The sequence below is a fragment of the Cervus canadensis genome, chromosome 5 (genome assembly GCF_019320065.1).
Source record: "Cervus canadensis isolate Bull #8, Minnesota chromosome 5, ASM1932006v1, whole genome shotgun sequence".
Taxonomy (NCBI): domain Eukaryota; kingdom Metazoa; phylum Chordata; class Mammalia; order Artiodactyla; family Cervidae; genus Cervus; species Cervus canadensis.
Genome location: NC_057390.1, coordinates 94,199,133 through 94,214,902, shown reverse-complemented (window position 1 = coordinate 94,214,902; position 15,770 = coordinate 94,199,133). Strand labels below are relative to the sequence as shown.

The 15,770-nt window shown below is 54.3% G+C and overlaps 1 protein-coding gene across 16 annotated transcripts in view; it reads right to left on the bottom strand.

Annotated features, from left to right (window-relative positions):
* SPTAN1 (spectrin alpha, non-erythrocytic 1) overlaps positions 1 to 15,770 on the bottom strand; it is a 59,487-nt gene that overhangs the window by 698 nt on the left and 43,019 nt on the right. For 8 of the 16 annotated variants that reach the window (XM_043469742.1, XM_043469743.1, XM_043469748.1 and 5 more), the window contains 18 exons: positions 15,387 to 15,524; positions 14,285 to 14,389; positions 12,510 to 12,718; positions 11,115 to 11,235; positions 10,807 to 10,928; positions 10,336 to 10,468; positions 8,613 to 8,711; positions 6,848 to 7,007; positions 6,182 to 6,258; positions 5,377 to 5,586; positions 4,734 to 5,030; positions 4,100 to 4,212; positions 3,756 to 3,773; positions 1,292 to 1,346; positions 693 to 889; positions 551 to 604; positions 319 to 465; positions 84 to 231 (listed from right to left, as the gene is read on the bottom strand). In XM_043469742.1, the coding sequence (XP_043325677.1) occupies positions 84 to 231; positions 319 to 465; positions 551 to 604; positions 693 to 889; positions 1,292 to 1,346; positions 3,756 to 3,773; positions 4,100 to 4,212; positions 4,734 to 5,030; positions 5,377 to 5,586; positions 6,182 to 6,258; positions 6,848 to 7,007; positions 8,613 to 8,711; positions 10,336 to 10,468; positions 10,807 to 10,928; positions 11,115 to 11,235; positions 12,510 to 12,718; positions 14,285 to 14,389; positions 15,387 to 15,524 (2,403 nt within the window). Of the gene's footprint in view, positions 1 to 83; positions 232 to 318; positions 466 to 550; positions 605 to 692; positions 890 to 1,291; positions 1,347 to 2,586; positions 2,650 to 3,755; positions 3,774 to 4,099; positions 4,213 to 4,733; positions 5,031 to 5,376; positions 5,587 to 6,181; positions 6,259 to 6,847; positions 7,008 to 8,612; positions 8,712 to 10,335; positions 10,469 to 10,806; positions 10,929 to 11,114; positions 11,236 to 12,509; positions 12,719 to 14,284; positions 14,390 to 15,386; positions 15,525 to 15,770 lie in introns of all 16 variants that reach the window. The other 8 variants (XM_043469735.1, XM_043469741.1, XM_043469733.1 and 5 more) reach the window with 2 other exon arrangements.

The window sequence follows — 15,770 nt, the reverse complement described above, 5'->3', positions numbered from 1 at the left end:
CCAACCTCGGGGCCAGCCTTGCCTGGGCTTTTGCCTTTCAAAGGACACGCCCACCCCCCAGCCCGGGAAGCAGAGCTCCAGACCTGGTACAGCTCCTCCTTGGTCACGTAAGGCTTCCCTTCGGAGCTCAGGGCCCGGAAGGCGCTCTCAATCTCCTCGCTGGACTTGACGTTCTCAGTCTCACGGCTGATCATGAAGGCCATGTACTCTTGCAGGGAGACGTGGCCATCCCTGGGGCGGGGGGAAAGGTATAGTGAGCAGGGAGGGCGCAGCAGGAGCCTGGGGCAGAGCCGCTCCTGCTCCTTCCCTGACGCTCACCTGTTCGGATCCACAGTGTCCAGGATGGCCTCGAACTCGGGGTCGGGCTCCCCTTCCTCCACCATGGGCAGGTCATAGCCCAGGGAGCGCAGGCAGGATTTGAACTCCTGGTGGTTCAGCCGGCCGGACTTGTCCTTGTCAAAGTGTCTGTGGCAGAAAGCCGAGGCCTCAGCCCAGAGGCCCTGCTGCTGAGCCCGCCTCCCCCACGGGGGAGGGCATGGGGGGTACTCACTTGAACATCATGCTGAATTCTTTGAGGGCCTCCTCGGTCACTCCTGTCGTGTTCCTGGAAGGAGGGACAGGGTCAGGGACCAGGTCCTCCAGCCCAGGCAGCTGGCGGCACGCGTCCCCCCGCCCGGGGCAGCCGCAGGTACCTGGCCTGGATCTGCTGCTCCAGGTTGTGCTGCATGCGCATGCCCAGCTGGTCGAGCTGGTCCCACTGCTGGGCCAGGCCCACGGTGCTGTGCTCCGTGTACTTGTTGTCCAGGATCAGCGCTTCCTCCATGGCCGCCCCCAGGTCTTCAATCTTCTTGAGCTGACTTCTCATGGCTCGAATCTCCTGGTGTTTGCGCTGCGGGGCGAGGGGCAAAGACACGTGGGACAGGGGTTCTTGCCTCGGTCCTTAACAGCCCTCCTTGGTCTCAGCACCCCAGCCCGAGGCCTGCAGGGCTGCCTGCAAGGGGAAAGGAGGGATGGGATGAAGCTAAAACCCTACAGCCTCACAAAGGAAAGGAAGAGGCTTCGTCGTGAGAGGCACCGATCAGTGGGCTGACCTGCCAGGGCAACAGGATACACTGAGGACTCAACGAGCCTCTTCCTGTCCAAGCAGGGCTCCCGGCAGCAGCCTCTAAAGTGACGGCGGTCCTAGGCTGCTTTAAGGCAAGGGAGAACGGGGGTACCCAAGCAGCCCACCTCGTCCCTGACCTGCAGCCAAGGAGGCCTGCTGGCAGGGGTGGGCAGAAGGGGGGCTTACTTTGGTAGCTTCAAGCTGCGATTCGAGGGTCCCGGATTCTTCCACCATGCAGGACCTAAACACAGACACGCAGTGAGGCAAGAGGCCTGATCGTGAGTGTGAAGTTAACTTTCCTCAGATTAAAGGAAATGCAGTCTCGAATTCCTTCTATTGAGGGAACAAGACCTATCTGCTGTTAGCTATCTTTTCTCAGCAGCCCTGGGAGCCAGGGAGGGCAGGTACTGCTGCTCCAGTTTCAGGGCCCAGAGGCTGTGACCTGAGGTGGCATCACCCCATGAGGCCCACAGGTAAGGCGGGCCGAGCCCCCCCCCCCCCCGCCTGCTCTCTGCTCCCTGGCCGGGACGCTCTCACGCTGCTGGCTCCTCAGGCCCGGCCAGGCTGTGACATGGGGCCTGAGCCAAGCCGGGCCCTCGCAGGGTACCTCTCAGGAGCCCACTTCAGGTTCCCCTGGGACAGGGGGGGCTGCAGCCACAGGGGAGGAGGGCACCTGGCTGCCCGCCACCTGACAGATGGGGGACCTCAGGGCGGAGGGGAGGCCGGTGAGCCAACAGCCACCCAGGGGTCCTTGGGGTCTCCTCAGGTCCCCAAGGAGGGCACCCACACTCCAGGGGAAGTGACCGTAATGGGGATGCAGTCAGAGGGCCCCTCGACATGGAAACTAGGATGCCAAAGAGATCATGGCCAGATTGGAGTTTTGAAAACTGTTCTCGTTCTGCCTGGAGAAGGGGTGGCTGTGACTAAACCCCAGGTTCAGATTCTGTTATCTAGAGACACAGGACCAGAGGCTCCTTCCAGGGCCAAGTTCTGGAGAGCGAGGGGCCTCTGGGGAGCCTCTATCTTCCCGACATAACACAGTGTGGGGTCACACAGGCCACCAGTGAACAAAGACAGACGAGGTTACGTGCAGGGACAAGTCACACTGTGCGCGTGTCCTTCATGGGGTCTCGCCCGGCCTCCCCTGTACCCACATTTGCCTCCACCTACCCTTTTAACGCCCAGCGAGCCAGCGTTAGCTCTGCTAGCGCCCCAAGTTCACAGTGCTCTAGCAAGGCAAGGCACCAGGCGTCCTCCTGCCCCAGCGGGTCGGACTCAGTCACGCCATGTGCCCCGGGACAGCACACCCCTGGGCCCTGGGGGCAGGAGGCTGGGTGCTGGGGCAGTGGGAGGAGGACAGATCCCTCCTGCCCATGCGGCCGCGGGCGGTGGGTTAGTCAGAAAGCAGAGCCGCCTGGGGAAGTCAAGAGTGCATTGGTAAAACCACAGTGAGGTAAGAAGAGAAATAAGAGGAGAAAAACCTTCCAGACAGATCATCCCCAACTTCATACTGATAGACACGAATGACCCGACGATACGCTATGCTATTCAAAGAAAAGAAACCAAATGAATACACCAGAGGAAGGGAGGCGAGAGCATACCGAGACAGACACACACCACGAGGCCCCAGCTGGCAGCGCACGGGCAGGGCCACTCGGTGCCCCGGCAGGGACCCGAGCCGACGGTCGGCCTGGGAGGGCAAGCGGCCTTGAAGGGGGACGGGTCACGAGGGGACCGAGCGAGACGGGGCAGGGCTGGGAGGAGCCACATGGTAAGGGGAACATGGCACCCCATGGACACAAAGACCAAAACCAGCAGACACAGCCAAGGGCACTGGGCGGGGAGCGTGGACACCAGGGCGGCATACGAGCTCCCGCTGAACCTGGTCCCTAAATCCCCCCACTCTGCCTTCAGCTGGTGCTCATCAGTGGGCACCTTCTCCCGCTGCTTCCTAGAACGCCTGATGGACCTGCCTGCCGGGCCTTGGGAGTGCTAGTCTAGGCCACTGTGGTCCTGGGAGAGAATGCAAATGTGCCTGATCCGGGCAGAGGCCCCGGCCTGGAGAGGAGGCCCCCCAGGACCGGGCAGGATGGCCCTACGCCTCTCAGAGCTCCTCCCAAGCCCTCTCCGCTATCACTCAGAAACCCTGGGCCCTCACACTTCCTGTGAAGGTGAGAGAGAGCCTCAGCCCTCGGGTCAGTGCACAGGAGGACTTAGCATGCCAGCCCGAGGCCCCTCAGCACTGTCGTCCTGTCTCGTGCCCCTGACCTCTGCGGGACTAAATACAGTCCCATCAGACACATGGGGCAGAAAAGAAGTCCAGGGTAATCCCCACAGCTGAACGAGCATGGGGACGCTCCCAGCCCTGGCCTCTGGCCTGGTCTCTCTCCCTAAGGGAACCCTTGGAACCTGAACAGGAATGTGGGAGTGGCTCCCCTTCCCGGGCTGCAGGCCATCAGGGGTGGGGGGTGGGGGTGCCGGGGGGGGGGGGTTGGGGGGCAGGGCAGGGGAACGTGCAGCCTGCCCGGGACGGGAAGACCCATCCCAGGATCCTCTGCAAGCCAGGCCACGACGGGACGAAGGGCAGAGGGAAAAGCACATGAGACACCACCACACCACGAGCCCGCAGAAATAGGAAGTCAATATTAACCCATCGAGGAGATACGTTCTGTGGAGGCGGGATCCAAGCAGCCACAAGACAGGGCGGTGTCCGGACAGCAGCGATCGCGAGGGGCAGAGGCAGACACGAGAGAGAGACAAAACCGAGATCATCAGTACTGCATCGACTCAACTCTACCTCTGTCACCGACACCGTGTGGGGCAGCCACACTCAGTCCCCCCATCCAGGACCAGCGACTCGTCTCATGGAAAGTTTCCTGGAGAACGCTCCTCACTCTGCCCACCCCTCCGGCTCCAGCCAGGCCAGGCTGAGCTCCTGACCCCGGGCCTGGGCACCCGGACCCTAGGATTGCGCTCCCGGTGGCGGGGCCACACCTGGTCTCCTGGATCCACTGGTGGAAGGCGTTGGCATGCTGTGCGAACTCCTGGCGCAGCTTGTCGTTCTCCTCCTGCCGCCGCTGCTCCTTCTGCAGCTCCAGCTCCCTTTCCTGAGGACCAAGGAGGCAGGCAGAGGATGAGATGGTTGGACGGCATCATCAACTCAATGGACAGGAGTTTGAGCAAACTCCAGGAGACGGTGAAGGACAGGGAGGCCAGGTGTGCTGCAGTCCATGGGGTCGCAAAGAGTCGGACACGACTGAGCGACTGAACAACAAGGAGGCAGAGGCATGCCACCCCGCCCCTTCACAGACAGGCCCCAGGCTCCACAATTGCCAGCCTGTCTTAGCATCTGATAGGAACAGGAAGTAGTTTTCTGAAGTTGGACACAAGATCTATGCCCTTGGGGGGCCAAAGAGGACCAACTATTAATCTCAGCCCATAGAGGGCATAGAAGGTGTCTGGGAGGCATTTGGCAGCTCACATCCCCCAAGACTTCAGACTCGGGGTGGGGCGAGGGGACCCACACACAGTGACTTGTGATAAGAGAAACTGCCCTCCGTCCCTGACTCCTCACTCTTCACCAAGGAAGGGCTTCCCTGCCAGGGCCAGCCCTCCTGAGGCGAAGCACCTTGATGATCTTCTGTAGGTTCCTCCAGGTCTCCTCCAGGGCCTCCATGGTGAACCAGGTGTAGGGGTTGGAAGCCACGCGGAAGCTCTTGATCTGGCGGTCCAGCTCGGCCAGCTGGTTGAAGTCAGCCTGGGCCGAGCTCAGCGAGGAGCGGAAGGCGTCGTGGGCCTCTCTCAAGGCCTTGATCTCTTCCAGGGAGTTGCAACGCACGGGGTCTGTTAAGTCCTCCTCTGCGTTTTCAAACCAGCTATTGAAAGCTGAAGCCTTTTTGGCAAAGGTCAGGAAGAGATCCTCCACCTGAAGGCAGAGGTGACCAAGTGAGCACAGTTGCGGGCACCGTACAGGGCCACAGGGGCCATCCTCGGTGGGCAAATGGGCAGGTGGCGGTATGGGGCCCAGAAAGGTGGGGTTCGTTCCCAGGGCATTGGGCTTGCTCGCTCGCACTCTGCCCCCCTTCTCCCACTGCTGCGGGTCCCTCCATCTTTCTCCTGTGCTCCCCTTTCTGGCACGTGCAAGCTCAGCGTCCCAGGTGCTTCCAGAGCAGCAGCCTCAGAAGACAAGGGCTGGTTTATCTTGATCCCACGCCCCCGAGGAGAGTGGGTTTGCTGTCCACATGTGCAGAGCTGGCTGGGGCCACGCTTACCTTGCGGAAGTGACTCTGTGCCTCCAGCAGCTTCTTCTTCCGGGTGGCCGAGTTGGCCAGGAGCTGGCTCCACCTCTTCATGAGGGCGGCGTGGCGGGCCTCGATGGCCTTGGACTGAATGTGCTTGGCGGCCAGCAGCTGATCTTTGAGGGCAGTGATGTTGGCGATGCCCTCCTGCTGGAAGGCTTGCAGGCCAGCATCAAAGGTTTCCTGGAAGGAGGGGCGAGAAGGCAGGTGCAGGGACCGCATAGAAATAAGAGAGATGAGACTGCGCTCTGTCCAGTGCCCCAGCTGGGATGGCAGCCTCAAGTCCCCAACTTCCCCTGACACTGGGTCATACCTGGCCACTTTTCTGCATCTCCTCAGACCACAGGTCCTGTGGCAGCTCCTCCTTCTCCCCGCTTGCAGTGTGGGGCTGATGCACAAGGCGGACTCGCCCCACTAACTCTGCCAAGAATGCCCACCTGGCTCTCCCTTGACCACTTCCAATTCACCCTCTGTAATCTAGCTTAGATGCCGTCTCCTCTGGGGAGATGCTCCCATCAACCCTTGCCTGCTGGAAACCTAGGCAGACACCTCTTGGGTGAGGCCCGCACCCTGCAGTGCTCAGCCCTATTAGCACCCAATAGGCTGCAGCTCAGAGGCCTCATCTGAGAGCGTCCTGAGGACCAGGCCTGTCTCTCTTTCACCAATCATGCCCAGGGCCTAACATAACACAGTCAAAGAAACATGCTGACCATCATTCACCCACCAGGGAATACTATGTGAGTAAAATCCAATCATCAGTCAAACAGCTGTGACTGACCTGTTTGGTGAGGAGAGTTTGGACAGAAGACAGATCTCGACCATAGTCATCTGTCTTCAAGCTGTTCTCCTTTTCACCTGGAAAACCAAGCAAGAGTAATCAACCACCCCATCTCAATTTAATAAATAAATGAAAAACAACAAACCAAAAGACAAGCACAGCGAGGCACCTATCACCTTGCTTACATTTAAATCCCAGTCCTACTGAGAGCAGTCTCTAGACGCACCTGCATCCAGGCCCCTCCTCTACGCCCCTGATGAAGAGGCCCCTCCTCCAGCCCGTGCTGGATGTGGTTCAGTTGCTACTTATGCTACAGCAACTACCAGGGTCACGTGGGTCCTGAAATCAGCGCAGGTCCCCTTGCCGGGGGCCGGGACCACACACCCTGGCCCGTGTAGCTCAGGGGACAGTGCTGACGCAGGCTGGTCCTGCTGGTGTGGCCCTTGTGATGTAACGCCCAGGACCTTGGTTTTGTTAGCCCCCACACTGGCCTGGGGCATCACTGAGGCCCGGCTCTCTGCCTCAGGACCCTGTTTCCTGCTGTTAGTGGTCTGCCCAGTGGAGAGGGTCTCTGGTATGCCCACATCCCATTGGTTTCTTCTCCACAGAAGAAAACCGTCTGCCCAGGAGAGAATGAGACTTGGGCGGCGCCGAGGCCACGCGTACCGATCCAGGACTCCACCACGTCGGCCTTCCAGTTGAACTGGAGGAAGGCAGAGTTCTCGTCGAGCTTTGCCTTCCTCTGGGAGGCAGCCTTCTCCAAGTCTGACACTTTCCCGTTCAAACCCTTCATCTTTGACGAGATGTTCTCTTCGTGGTGATTGTTCTAGGACACAGAGAAGGCAGCTGCCGTCAGCCCTGCCCCTGCCGTGGTTACCTGATCTGCACCCCGCACCCCGCCCGGCAGGCTTGCAGCTGTTGAGACGGGCCACGCCCCCTCTGCCCCCAACCCCGAGGATGCGCAGAGGCTTTTCTGAGAACAACACAGAGCAAGAGTCTTACAGAGATGAGCACTGGCAATGCCACTCCTGCGAGTAATAATGTGGAATGTGATAAAATGTTCGATCATAAAGAGGTACTCACTTGTATTATTTTTGATAGCAAAAAATGAGAAGAAGCCAAAATAATTATGACTTAATGGCTACTATGTGTATGCCATAAAAAACAATGTTTCAGAACAATGTTTTCACACTGTGGATATTAAAAAGTATTAAGCTCCAATCACTTTGATTCAGTCTTGTTTAAAACTGTATGTGAAAACACAAACTGTTAAGTCAGCATAAGATTTAAAAAGAAACTCAGGGAGCATATGAAGACTGTTGTTGGGAACAGGGCACCAGGCTCTTTGCCAGGAAACTGAAGAACACTGGAAAGCGTCATCTCACAGGTTGAAAGGACAGAGAATGCTGGTGTGGGGCACACGAGTGTGGCGAGTCCTATACGTGCCTCGTCTTTGTGGACACTGGTCTGTATCTGAAATTAGCCTCCATCAGGTTATTTGCCCATGAGGGCGAGAAGTAAAGCTCCTCAGCAAACATGGGTTTTAACTATGTCGTTACCACCTGTGGAGCAAACACCAGAAGCAAACCTCTAGTCTGATCACCAGAGCAAATTCTATGATGAGGAATCTTATTCACTCATTAAGTGTTTGTGGCAGGAAATCAGAGTTGATAGAAGTCATTTGTCTTGTGGAGCTCATGACAGACGAGGGTACTGTGTTTAGTCTGGATTTCAACCTGGGCGTGACCTCACTTCACTGATGCTGAGAAAATACCAAGATGTCTCCCTTATTTTTCACTTTCTCCCTTAAAGGCTGTTTGAATGCAATCAACCTTGTGTTTTAACAGATACAACGTTTGTATAACGTCCTAGAGAGCAGCCGGGTTTTACCCTTGATGTACACCAATCCAACAGGTCCCATTTAACTTCGTGGGTGGCTCTGCACGAGGAGAGAGTCTGGGGGTGGGTGGGTCAGACACAGAGGTGTCAGCTGGGGTCATCTCTGGTGGGGGCTTTAGGGGTGACCACTTGTGTACCCTACCACCTCTATAAAGAGCTGAATTCCTGGAGAAGAAACTAGAGGAGCAGCCCCATGGCAACGCCTGTGTCCCAGAAGGACCAGCAGGGCTGCTGCTTTGCCTAATTAAGGCAGAAAAATTTAAGTGCTGTAGAGTAGCTTTACTTGCTGACTTCAAGAAGAGGGGGGGATTTCCCTGGTGGTCCAGTGGCTAAGACTCCAAGCTCCCAATGCAGGGGACCCCCTGGTCAGGGGATTAGATCCCATATGCTGCAACTTAGAGCCTGCATGCCGCCACCGAAACCCCACGAAGCCAAATAAATAAATATTAACAAAAAAAGAAGGAGGGATATGAATACAGGGATGGAGCTGCTATTGGGAAAAGAGGCTCGTACCCGAGTGGGCCAGGCTCACCTTCTTAACCAGGTCTTGTCCATTAGTGCAGACGTCATTCACCCGGTCCTTGTGGACAGTGAAGTCCGTCTCGAAGGCTTCGTGTTTCTTCAGTAAGCCCTGCAGTGGAAGCAGTCAAGCCAACTCCTGAGAGCCTGGCATAGGTGGTGGGCAGGACTACAGAGGAGCAGGACTGGGGGTGCCCTCACAGGGACCTCAGTCCAGCTAGGGCAAAGACGACAACGGATACAGAATAAACTGGAAATCATAAAAGTGTAAAGCGTAACTAGAGGTGGGTGGGCTAGGGAAGGCCTTTCTGAGGAGGTGAAGCTCTTGCCAGTCACCCTGCACAGGCCTTTTGTTCCCTGGAGACCACAGAATGGACGTGGAGGAACCTTGAGAGAAGCGCCAACTGAACAGTGATGCCTGCCCTAAGATTTAACCCAAGCATGTCTCCCGGGGACCTTCAAAGTCTCGTCTTTTCCTCCCCACAGCTGAAGCACTGGAAACAGTGCCCCTTGTGTTGGCTTTCAGGGAACTCAGCAATGCAGAGGACAGGAAACCACTGCCTGCCTCTACCTTCTGCCTGCACCCCCGACCATCTGGGACGATTCCCGCTGGCAGGAGCGTGGCTCAGGGGCTGCTCTGACAATCGGGAATGCACATTCTGCTTCCACAACTGGGGGCATGTATGTAGGAACACTCAACTACAAAGTGCCACTCCTCCTTTTGAAGAGGAAAGCCTGTGGGACAGGCCAGGCCTTAAAGCCCCTGCAGCCTTGCCTTGGCTTCCATTAATGCTGCCTAGAGAAGCTGATCTAATCTTGGACACTGAGAGGCCAGGTGGAGGGCACTGAGACGTCCCAGTCAGAGCCACGTGAATGACGTCACCATGGACTTCTCAGTCCAGTGACCCCCTGCCTCAGTGCAGCTGTGTGAGTGGTCCCAGTGAGAGCAGCTGAGAAAATGCCCATCAATTTCAGATTCATGGGAAAGAAACTGTTCTCTTTAGTGTTGTTACACAGCAATAGCTAACCAATGTACTGAGGAGGTATGTTATGGGTTGAAATGTCTGCCCCGGAGATACTGAGTCCTAACCCAGCACCTAGGAATTTTGGTAACGAGGTCTCTGCAGATGTGACTGAGTTAGGACGTGGGTGTCAGGGTGACCCTAATCCAGTATGACTGGTGTCCCACATGTATGAGAAGAGGGGAATCCAGACATGGACACACCCAGAGAGAATGCCGTGGAAAACACAGAAGGAAGACCACCAGCCCTGGGAGAGGAGGACAGAGGTGGGGCTCCGCTGCTACAAGCCAAGCTACCAGAGCTGGAAGAAGCAACGAAGTGGAACAGCAATGCCCTGTCGACACCTTGATCCCAGACCTCTGGCTCCCCAAACTAAGACAAAACAAGCTTCTGTAGTTTTTAAAGCCACCTAGCTTGTGGTATTTGTTAAGGCAGTCACAGGATGTGAATGAGGTCCTGTTAACCTGTGGTGATGATACCAGTGATACTGCTGGGCTGACAACGGGGTTCAAAGAACCCCATGAATCGAGGCTAATAGAGTCACCCCAATTCTGTCTACAGAAAGGCAAGCATCTCTGATATGGGCTCCTAAGGACTTGAAAGTTGCTAAGGTGACCTTGCCTGCCAGCCCTGAATGCTCTCCCGGTACGAGCATGGCCACTGAGCAAGCTGGCAAGGGAAGGGTGGTCAGCAGGCAGCAGCCCCGTCTCTGACCTGGATGGCAGCAAGAGTGTCTCCGTAATCTTCACTGGCCACCAGGGTCATCTTCTCATTGATCCAGGCTTCCTCCTCCTCCACGTTGGCTACAAACTGCTGATATTCCAAGGATTCTTCTAGTCGCTGGCCCCTAATCACAGGGAATAGTTAAAAAAAAAAATTAGCCATAAGCTCCTCTAACTTGGATGCTTAAAAACATGAGTGCTGAGTGTGGATTGTAAATGGTTCATTCAAGCCCTCCTCCTCCTAACATGAAGCAGCTAGTGCTGATGAAACAGGAAGTTCTGGAACCACATACAGGGTCCAGCTTGGGACCACACGTAATGGGACCATCTCAGCCTGGAGCTGTCAGAGATGGTTCTGAAGCAAGGTGACTGTGGCACGTGCACCCCCAGGAAGAGGTCCCAAGGGGCTAGAGGGCCCAGAGCCCTGAGCAAGCCCCACCCGCTGCGCCCCCACCCCACTCACCGGGCGGCCGCCAGCTGCTTCAGCTCCTTCCAGTGCTCCACGAACTGTGCCAGGCGCTGCTGAATCTCCTCCTTCCCGATGGTGTTGTCATCGGACAGCTTCTTTCCAGTGTCCAGGACACCCTGACGGGCAAGAGCAATTAGACTCAACAGTGATCACCGCCTGCTTCTACATGCTTCCAAGAAAGGGCCTCAAAATCCAATTCAGACTTTCCCCACCGCTCTCTGGGATGAGGGGCTGTAAACACTGCAGAGACCTCAGTGAGACGAGCTTGTCCAGGCCCGTTCAGCCAGGAGGGGTCCCCTCACCTGAATGGCCGGCTCGTGGGCAGCCAGCTCTGCCTCCAGCCGTTTGTGCTTCTTCCTTAGGTTCTGGACGCCCGTCAGGTCGCGGCCGTAGTCCTCCGAACTCACCAGCAGCTTCTTCTCCCTGGACAACATAGATAGGCAGTCAGCCTTCATGTCTTCAACTGGAGATGCGTGGTCACAGAGCTGTGATGTTCAAGGACCCCACAATCTCCTTCCTGTGCCTACCCACCCCTTCAGAAAAGTCTGTGCCAGTCTTCTAAGGAACAAAGCCTCCGCTTCCCAATGCACAGAGTCCATGTACGTCTCGAGGAGCACCCACTGTGCGCAGCTCTGCAAAGGTTGCTCGGGAGAACAGGAGGAGCCACTGCGGACGCCCTATCAATCCCACCTTGTCAAACATACACCTGCCACAGGTGGTACCGTGTAAAGATGCTACTATAAACAGCTTTTTTTTTTTTTTTTTAAATATTTATTCATTTATTTGGCTGCACCAGGTCTTAGTTGCAGCATGTGGGATCTAGTTCCCTGACCAGGGATTGAACCTGGGCCCCCTGCATTGGGAGCTCAGAGTCTTAACCACTGGGCCAGCAGGGAAGTCCCTAAACAGCTTTTTTTAAACAAGTCTTTTTAAAAAAATTTTGGCCTCATTGTGTGGCGTGTGGGATGCATGTGGGATCTTCGATCCTGGACCAGGGATGAAAACTGTACCCTCTGCAGTGGAAGAGCCAAGTCTTAACTGCTGGACCACCAGGGAAGTCCCATAAATAGCTTTTTAAGGAAATGAGGAATTGAGAGGATCTCGGCAAAAAGAGAATCGGGTGGCAGAGGAGGAGATGGTTGGAAGCCATCACCGACTCAATGGCCATGAGTTTGAGCAAACTCCAGGAGATGGTGAAGGACAGGGAAGCCTGGCATGCTGCAGTCCATGGAGGTCACAAAGAGTTGGACATGACAAAGCGACTGACAATCAACAATCACAATCTGTCCTTAAAAATGGTCTGTTTACATGCTGTATCACTGGAAAAGGTACACTAGAATTCTGGGGGCAGGATAATAAAAACAAACCACAGCAAATTTCCCTTCCCCCAAGCAGCAGTCTTCCCCAGGGAAACAGACCATCTTCCCCAGGTGGAACTCACTAACATTACCAGTCACCTCAGGGCGGGGTCTAGACAAGCCCTGGGTGCCATCACACACACTACCCTGTGGAGTCTGTGTTGGTCACCATCACCAGACACCAGGAGGGGAAGCAGAGACATCCCACCACAGGTGTGTGGCAAGGCTGGCACGAGCTGGACCCAGAATCTGACCCATTTCCGCCTTGCCACCAGGGTCCAGGAGAGAATGAACCCCAGGGTTCCTAAGGTTCTGGGGACGCCGAGTGGGAGCACGTACTTGATCCAGGACTCCTCATCGTCCATGTCCCGGAAGAATTGGTGCAGGCGGTGGGACTCATTCAGCCTGGCTCGCCGTGAGGCAGCCATGCTCTTGATCTTCTGGAAACGGCCATTGATGGTGTCCCGCTTGTCCTTCACTTGGGAGGTGTCGAAGGCGCTGCTGGTCATCAGGCTGTCCGCCTGGCTGTTCAGGTCCTTCAGGCGATCCTGGGGCCAGGAACATGACAGAGGATCGGAAATCTGGGTCTCCTGCGAGTATCTGCTTGTGAATCAGAACTCAGAACTTCTTCACTGAGGGGCTGGTTTAGGGATGTGGACCCCTGGGGCTCTAAGAGATCAAAACTATTTTCATAACAATACGAAAACATCTGCCTTTTTCTTCTCTTTTACTGTGTGAACATTTGCACTGATGGTGCAAAACCCACAGTGGGGGTGCCACTGCTCAAGAGAGTGGCAAATTATGAGCAGAAATCTGATTCTTCGCTGCCACCACTTTTCAGCAAAAATCACTGTTTCACTTAAGCACAGCCTTAAAAAAGAAGCCAAGTTGTTAATTTTATTACATATCCATCGTTGAGTACGTGTCATTTTCATATCCTATCTGATAAAATGGGGAACCCACACAAAGTACTTCCGTGGGTGCTGAAGTCCATGACTGTCCAGAGGAGAAGCACGTTCCGAGCTGAACTGGCCACTTCTTTCACAGACTATCATTTTCACTTGGAAGAATGGCCAATAAACTATCTTCATTCTTAACTTTGGGAGTGACAAATACTTTATCGTGCATGAATAAAGTTGAACCTATCACTTCAACGAAAACTGAATTTGTTGCTAATGATAAAATTCAAACTTTCATGAGAAAATTAGAATTCTGGACAATTGGCATCCACCTCCAGGAGCCTGATAACTTTCAGATGCCTGAAGACCTTTTTTCCCTTGAGATTGAGTCTAAAGGACCTGGTGCATTTGGGGAAGGATAGCAGTGTTCATCCCTGAGTCTCGAGAGCCATTTTATACTCTAAACTACCACTGACAGCCCATAGGAGAGGTTTTGGTTTTTTTTTAGTTCTACCACTTTATTGCTACCAACCTATCTCCCTCCCCCCTCGTGCACACATGCTCAGTCATGTAATCCCATGGACTTCAGCCCGCCAGGCTCCTCTGTCCATGGACTTTCCCAGGCAAGAATACTGGGGTGGGTTGCCATTTCCTTCTCCACACAGCAGAGTTTATATAGATTTTACATGTCAACATTTGCCATTAAAAATTAAATGAACTGTTACCTTTAAAAAGATGTTTAAAAAAAAAAAAGATGTTTAAGTCAAAAAAACCTCAGCACATTACCTACTGTATGTTTTTATTTATATGACACTCTCTAAATGACGAACTACAGAGATGAAGAACAGATAAGTGGTTGCCAGGAGTTAGGACAGGGTACTGGTACAACTATAAAGGTTATAAGGAAGCTCCTTTGTGCTCACAGAACAAGGTCTGTATTTTGATTTTGGTGGTAGTGATGCAGATCCACACACATAATATAACTGTGTGGAGCTATGTGCATATACTCACAGAAACAAAACTGAATGCATACAAAAACTGGTGAAATCTGAATAAGGTCTATGAATTGTAGCAAAGTAAGATAACTGAGAAGAATGTATTACTCTGGTTAAAATAAACCCTCACAAGTTAATACAAGTAACATTTCTCATGCATAATCTTTCACTTTGGCATGTATAATGCCCCAGACCCTTGCCTGGGTGCCACTCTGCTCACCTCATGGGCAGAGATATCTGCCTCCAGCAGTTGATGTTTTTTTAGCAAGTTGTTCACAGAAGCCAGGTCTTTGCCATAATCCTCAGAGGCCAGCAGGGCTTCCACCTGGGAGTGAAAGAGGAGATTACTGTTGGCTGCAAACATCTGTCCACACGATACGTTCTGACTTCGTGTGACCAGCCCCACTGTCCATGCCCTCCCTGTCTGTCAGGCACAGACTCAAGGGCCCGTGAGTGTAAACACTCCAACTACCTTCACTGTGGCATGGTGGTGAAACACAGAGCAGCCCCACTTTCCTAGGGGAAACCTCCCTTGGGCAGAAAGCATCAGTGCGCCCAAGAGCATGAGAATGGTACGGGAATGGTTTAATTTTGCCCTCACTCTGTGATGGTCTGAGGCAGTTGTTCAAACTTTCAAGAAGAGTTTTTCATGACTTGAAATAACACTACCAATATATACCAATGATAAATTACTCATGGACTCAAATACACATAGAGCCACAGCTAAACAAAAACTCATGGAAATAAGTGTGGACCAGATATATATAGAACAGTCTCTAAATTTTTCTAAAATTTTCTTTTTAGATTTTCTATACTCTCTACACTGTCTACAGAGGCTGTATGACTAACTCCAGCTTCTTGGCTCTTCACTGTCCTGTTTCCACCTGGGCACAGGCTTGGGAGAGTGGCCTGCACACAGACCCTACCTCCTCCTCCTATTCGCATTCTTTGTGGAGATAAATGATCCACATCCCACATAGATAAGCTCTCTCTTCTCTACACATTCCCTCCCTCTGCTTAGAAACCCCCCGGAGCACACAGCTCACACCTGACGAGGAAGGTTCCTGTTAAAGGGGACGTCGGGGAGAGCCCTGCCTGTTCATGGAACCCCCTGGGGGAAGGGAGTCCCAGCATCACTTCAGAATCCCCCGAGAGGAAGGGTGCTGCAGCGTCACCTCAGAACCCCCTGGGGGAAGGGAGCCCCAGCATCACCTCAGAACCCCCTGGGGGAAGGGAGCCCCAGCATCACCTCAGAACCCCCTGGGGGAAGGGAGCCCCAGCATCACCTCGGAACCCCCTGGTGGAAGAGAGCTTGGTATCACCTCAGAGAGCCAGAAGTCGAAGTCCTTGATGCCAGTGTTGAAGTTCTGCTGCTTGTTGGCTTCTTTCAGCTTCTGGCTCTTCTCAGCCGACTTCTGAACCAGGAACTGCCATTGGTCAGCTAAAGCGGCCAGCCGGGCCTAGGCGAGAGAAGCTAGTCGTCAAAGACAGGCAGCCCCACAGCCAGCGCCCTCTTGCGAAGCCCTCCTCAGTGAGGTTGATGAAGAGACTCACAGGCGCCGCTCTCGCCAGCACCCATCAGCAGCACAGACAGAAACCGGGATATTTTCCTAAGATTGCGTTTCAGAGTTACCATCAAGTGGACTCTAATGCTGACAGTGAGGTCCAGCACCTCTTCTTTCCAAGCCAGGAGGAGGGGAGCTGGG